This window comes from Bremia lactucae, linkage group LG2 (assembly GCF_004359215.1).
Source record: "Bremia lactucae strain SF5 linkage group LG2, whole genome shotgun sequence".
Taxonomy (NCBI): Eukaryota; Oomycota; class Peronosporomycetes; order Peronosporales; family Peronosporaceae; genus Bremia; species Bremia lactucae.
Genome location: NC_090611.1, coordinates 5,058,361 through 5,064,239, shown reverse-complemented (window position 1 = coordinate 5,064,239; position 5,879 = coordinate 5,058,361). Strand labels below are relative to the sequence as shown.

The following is a 5,879-nucleotide window of genomic DNA, read 5'->3' as shown; positions in this document are numbered from 1 at the left end:
AGTGTTCGTCTCGCAGAGTCCTGATGGTGAACGTTGGTGCGTCGGCAAGTTTTGCAGCGTGCAGCCTCCAGGAGCAGCCTTCTTGCATGCAAGCCACTGCGAAGCGTCGTTTGTCACTTTTAATCACCCCAGCTCGAACCGTTCAGCGATGGTAGTCGCTTTGACTGCTTCGCGGCAGCTTTTCCCATTTGCAAACTCCATTCCAACGGTAAGCTGGTGTTCCGCCATAATTGGGGCGGAGAAGAAGCGAGGTAGGGGCGCGGCGGTGAGGTAAAGTGATGTGATTATGCTGTGCGGAACGGTTTTCCGTGTATATATTATATATATAGGCTATAGCCAGGGTCATTTTTTGGTCATTTATAAAAGTACAGGGGTATTTCCGTCTTTTCTGCATTTGTCAGGGGTATTTTGGTACTTTTCTATTAATTATATTAAATACAGTTTACTTTTAACTCTCTTTAATGCTAGCGTATTAAAGAGAGTCTCCCTCTGCACGTACTAGTGTACCGTTGAAATGATCTAGAACAAAACTCACAAACCTCGTCAACCTAGACCAGCTCCACTCGCGTTCAATGCTTATATGAAACGTAAAAGAGAGAGAGTGCTATTAGTTTTGTAGCTCGCTACAAATCTACACGGCAGGGAAAATCAGGAGAAAATTCACCACATTCGTTTGACGTAAACATGATGACCAAATATGATACTCATACCGATTGTTGGTTCGTCACCTTGAAGCTTGCCGTTCAACACTCCTCCTCTGTAACGGGGCACTGCCGACTTGTACTGCTTCAGTGCGAGTGGTGCCTCACGTCACTTCACGTTGGATGATACCGGTGAAGTAGAACAAAATACCGCACCAAATAAAATACCGATTTTTGGCGGAGAGAATTAGATAATATTTCTTTACCTTTTCGAAATAAATCGTTTGATTTCTTAAACATGTAACGATAAAAGTCCCTCTTCTTGATGGAGCTCGAGTCTGCGCTCTTAGCAGACGCCCGCGCGGCCTTTGCCCGGTCGATTGAAGAGGCATTAGGGCGAACCGCTTTAAGTCAGACTAAAGCAATTCTTGCAGTAGACGCATCGCACTTTGCGATATTTGAGCTCTTGGCCTACGGCTCAGGAGGAAGCGACTTCTACGACAAGCTCGGAATCTCTCGTTTGCTAAGCGTTCAGCTTCAAACAGGTGACACGGTCCAATTGCAACGACAGTTGAGCATAAGCAGTCATATGCATCCCGATCAGAGACAAAACGTGGCCATTGTAGCGCCACCGTTGCCGACAGTGGCCAAGCACTTGGCAGACGCGTTGCGCCCGCTGGAATTTGTGGCCAGCCGTCGCTGTGCGATCCTGTGGCTCCCTGTGGCCACGTCCGACGTATCGCTTGAGATGGAACGGCAGGGCGTTGCAGGATTCATTCATCAGGCCAATCTAGCGCTTAGTTTAATCCCAATCGACCGCGGTGTTGCAGCGCTGTGCCTTGACAGCGTCTTTAGTGACTTGTATGTAAAAGGCGACAGCCGCGCGCTAACAAGCGTGGTCAAGAGCATTCTAGCAATCGAAACACACACGGGAAAGTTGATTGTGGACGTGACAAGTCACGGATTTTTTGCCGAGCGAGTTAAAACGATGCTTGAGCTTGCTCATCGACAAGCACAGAGACTCCAGTCCTGTCAAACAAATGCTCGAGACGAAATCGCAGTAGCGAGGTCTTGTACAATGGATAAACTTGTCGTAATTGATCGCATGGAAGACCCTTTATCAATGCTATTGACGCCAATGACGTATGAAGGACTATTGGATGCGCTCGTTGGAGTCAATCACGGCGTCGTTACATACGAGAAGGAAGAGGAAGCTGCTGCTGTGGGTGAAGAAGACGGTCGTGAGATCTTACGCACCGAGTTAGAAGGGGCGACCTCGACACAGAAAGTAGTGCTAAACTACCTCGATGTGTTATTTGACGAGGTTCGAGACGTGAATTTCAATCTCGTGTCCGATCAACTCGTGACTGTTGCAAAAGACTTGGCAAGTCAAGTGCGTGGCAGCTCGTTGGAATCAATGAGTGGAGTCACACCAGACAGTCAAGCAGAGTTTCAAAAAGTGAAAGCTTTGCTCGCCAAAGCGCCTCATTTGATCAAGAAGAAGCGATCACTGGCCCATCATTTGCAACTAGTACAGCGTGTGCGGGAGCTGAGCACGCAATTTGCGCTTCGTGGGTGTGTCGAGACAGAGATGACGATTATGAGTGCTGGACCCAAGGTCTCGTCGGCTGCAGCGAAGGACGTGGACCAGTTTCTAGAGGAAGCTATCTTACGGGAACCACCTTTGAATCTGTACGATGTTCTTAAATTGCTATGCCTCTGTTCGCTGGTACGGGGCGGATTAAAACCTGATCAACTTGCGTGGTATCGCCAGCAGCTTTGCCATACGTATGGACATCGGATATTGCCACTTCTCGCGCAACTCGAGAAAATGGATTTACTCTCATTAGACAATCGCTTTGATTTCCCCAAAAAACGCAAACAGCTTGTTCTGATGCGTGGCGCATTGGACGATGAGGAAACACGACATCCTGTGGACATTCACTTTATGTTTCCATACACGGGCTATGCGCCCATGAGTATCCGGCTACTGCAAGATTCCCTTGGCATGAAATATAAAATGCTTCCCAAGGACTCGACGTCGTCATTGCTACGACGGGGGAGCGGAAGTGGAAAACACGCAAGTAGCCAAATTAGTGTGGCAGTTGAAGCCACGGTGGACCCCAACATTAGTGGAAAGCGCATTCATGTACTCGTGTATTACATCGGTGGCGTGACCATTGCTGAGCTTACTGCATTGCGCTTTCTCAATCAACAAGAGAATGGATTTACGTTCTTTATTGCCGCCACGTCCATTTGCAACGGTAGTCGTCTCTTGCGTGCCATCTATTAAACCTCTACGTTTCTGTGGGGAAGACAACTAATTTTTATATAAGAAGACAACCAATTATACTACGAGTAGCCAACGATAGCTGTATCACGCGAGCTTGTGGCGCGCTGTCGATTTGGCTCAGCTGGAGAAGTTGTTATAGTTTTGATCGTGGTGATGGTCCGAATCGCTAATTTCCTCCAAATGGCGTATGCGACGATAATTTTGAAAATCTTGTTTTCTCAAGGTCGAAAATTAAGGTTTTTCGCACTTGATGTCCTGGTATTAATCGGAGTAAGGAATATTTAAGGTGGAAGACATGTTTATAATATATCCCGACAAAAAAAGGTTTTTGTTTTTCGTTTACGACTCAGCTAAAGAATACTTCTAGTACAAATGGCAAATGAAATGAATGTACGACTAGCAAACGAAAACAGCTTAGCTAACGCGCTGCACTTTGACGATTAATGGGCCTTTGATTCGAAGCAAAGAGGCCATGTCGTACGTATAGCTCTTGGGATTCTCCTTGGTGATAAAGTGGTATTTACTCAGCATGTACGCCGCGACGATTTTCATCTCGAGCATTGCAAAGCGGAAGCCCAAACACGTGCGGGGCCCAGCGTGAAACGATACAAACTGAAAGGCTGACACGGGACGGAGAGTCAGCTCGCCCGTCAGCGTGTCCTGCATAAGCCATCGCTCTGGCTTAAACCTCGACGCATCTCGGCCCCACACACTTTTCATGCGACCCAACGTATAGGACGGAATGTAGACGCGTGTACCCTTTTTCAAAAACGTGCCATCCACAAGCGTCGTGTCCCGATTCGCCTCTTTCGCGTTAAGAGGTACGACGGGGTTAAGCCTCATGTTCTCGCGCAGTACGGCTTCCAGATACACAAGGCCCTCCGTTTCGACCATCGAAGGCACGTAGTCGGTATCACTGAATAATCGTGGCAGCTTCTGCCGCAGTTCGTGTCTTAATTGTAATTCCACCCGTGGGTTACGATTAAGCATCACAATGAGCCACGAGAGCGACCATGCCGTCGTGTCCATGCCAGCCAGTAGAACGACAACCGCAATATCTCTCAGCAACTGGGCATCGACATGACTCGTTTCATCTGCCTGGGCATTTAAGAAGAGCGACACGACGTCCTGAGGCGCACATCCAGGTGTCGCCTGCACATTTCGTTCTATGTTTTTATTGATCAATGTAAATACGGTTTTGTCTAAAATGGCCACATTTTCGGCCAATTCCTTCTCAGAGCCAAGTTTTAAGGCTCGCTTGCACTTCCAGAGCCAATCCGGAGAGGATAATCTCACTTCGATATTGCGGGTAATCGTGCCAATCGCCTCTATGCACTGCGTATGATTCTTGCCTTCCACAGAATTGGCTTGCAGGCCAAAAGCAATGTTAGTAAACACATCAAACGAGAAGCGGTGCATCAGGTCAGCAAAATCGATGGGGACACCATTTTTTGCTGACGCGCTTAGAAAGCGGCCGAGAATGAGCGTGTAGTCGTGGACACATTGGAAAACGGACTCGCGGAAGGCCCGCGTGGTCATTAGCCGACTGAGTATTTTACGTTGAGTGCGCCACTGGTTCCCGTCTACAGCTGTGATACCGCCGCCAATAACGTCGCGAAAAATAGTGTTCATGCGCTCGCCCTTGTCAAATACTTCAAACTGCGTCTTCAGCACGTCTTCGAAGCACTCGACGCTACTGACAACTACGAGTGGTGGGGCACCTAGCACCTCCAGACGCCATGTGCGTCCTCCGAATACTTTGCATTGCTCCGCGATCCAGTCGTGTAGTCGCGGTAGTTCAAGACGCATGATATCGAGCGTATTGCCGAACACGGGCAACGTTGACGCGGGGGACGGGAGACCACGGATGGCGCGCTGGCGCTCATCTGGGAGGAGCAAATACACAAGCACAGCTGCTACTGTAGCCGTGGGTAGCGCCAGCCACAACGAAGACGACACCACAGATCCGCCCATTACGAGTCTTTTGTAAAACAACTGCTATAGAGTGGCGACGCCTCTGCTTCGTGGCGAAGTGGCGACAAATAAGTCACATAGTTGGCGTGCGCTTGTGCTAATCGGGAACAAACGACCAACATAACGACAGGTTCAAGCACCCTGATCCCGATTTTTAGCTCTTGTTTTGAAGGTGGTCCCAATGATAGATTGTGAACCACACGAACGGCGACCAATGGGCTATTTATCGACTTTGTGTGGATGTATATATGAGATAATCTATGCTGACTCGATTGATTTTCATGCGTGATGCACACAAAATTATTTAATGTTGACCACCAACGGTAGACAAACGTTAAACGACAAAAAAAGAGTGCACTGAGATAGCAGCAATTACCACGGGCGATTGGCTTGCATATTAGAACCCTGTCTTCGAATTATAATAGTTTTAGACATTGATATGAACTTGCTTCTGTTGAAAAGCAAGCTTCAAAGTGATGAACCAACAAATTGGTACGAGTACTATTTCTGGTTATCGTATTTACGACGAACGACTGTAGTGTTTTATTTCCTGATTTCTCCTGCCGTGATGATTTGTAGCAAGCTAGGAATAATGAAATTTTTAACACTGTAATGGGACACACATCGGTTGGAGAACCGTTGTTGTGGTACATTTACTTTATGGGTAAAATACCCTTTATCCTATTCCAAAGTAGTTAACTACTCAAATCCCATTTATTTTGGGTTACAAATATGGTCGCCGCCAGATATAAATCTGGCGGCCGAAATATATTTTACATTAGCGAGGGTAAGGGTTTTGATTACATAATTAAATAAAGTGCAATTCCCTTTTGATCTTAAAGCGTCAAGTGCCCTCCCAAGGCTTGCGCATTGATCTGTAAGAGATAGAAGCCTTTCTCAGGTATATCCTCTTGGGCACTAGTTGCCACTTGGTTTTACGAGCCCCTGAATCCCTTGAACTAGAATTCCTT

General features: G+C 47.4%; 2 protein-coding genes across 2 annotated transcripts; one reads left to right on the top strand and one right to left on the bottom strand.

The window, feature by feature from the left end:
* Window positions 1–966: 966 nt before the first annotated feature.
* On the top strand, window positions 967–2,934 carry CCR75_006915 (uncharacterized protein; the record flags this gene model as incomplete). Its single annotated transcript, XM_067964980.1, has 1 exon — window positions 967–2,934. One exon carries the CDS (start codon window positions 967–969, stop codon window positions 2,932–2,934), a length of 1,968 nt encoding a protein of 655 aa, XP_067821903.1.
* Window positions 2,935–3,348: 414 nt separating this feature from the next.
* Window positions 3,349–4,908, bottom strand: CCR75_006916 (uncharacterized protein; the record flags this gene model as incomplete). Its single annotated transcript, XM_067964981.1, has 1 exon — window positions 3,349–4,908. One exon carries the CDS (start codon window positions 4,906–4,908, stop codon window positions 3,349–3,351), a length of 1,560 nt encoding a protein of 519 aa, XP_067821902.1.
* Window positions 4,909–5,879: the final 971 nt, after the last annotated feature.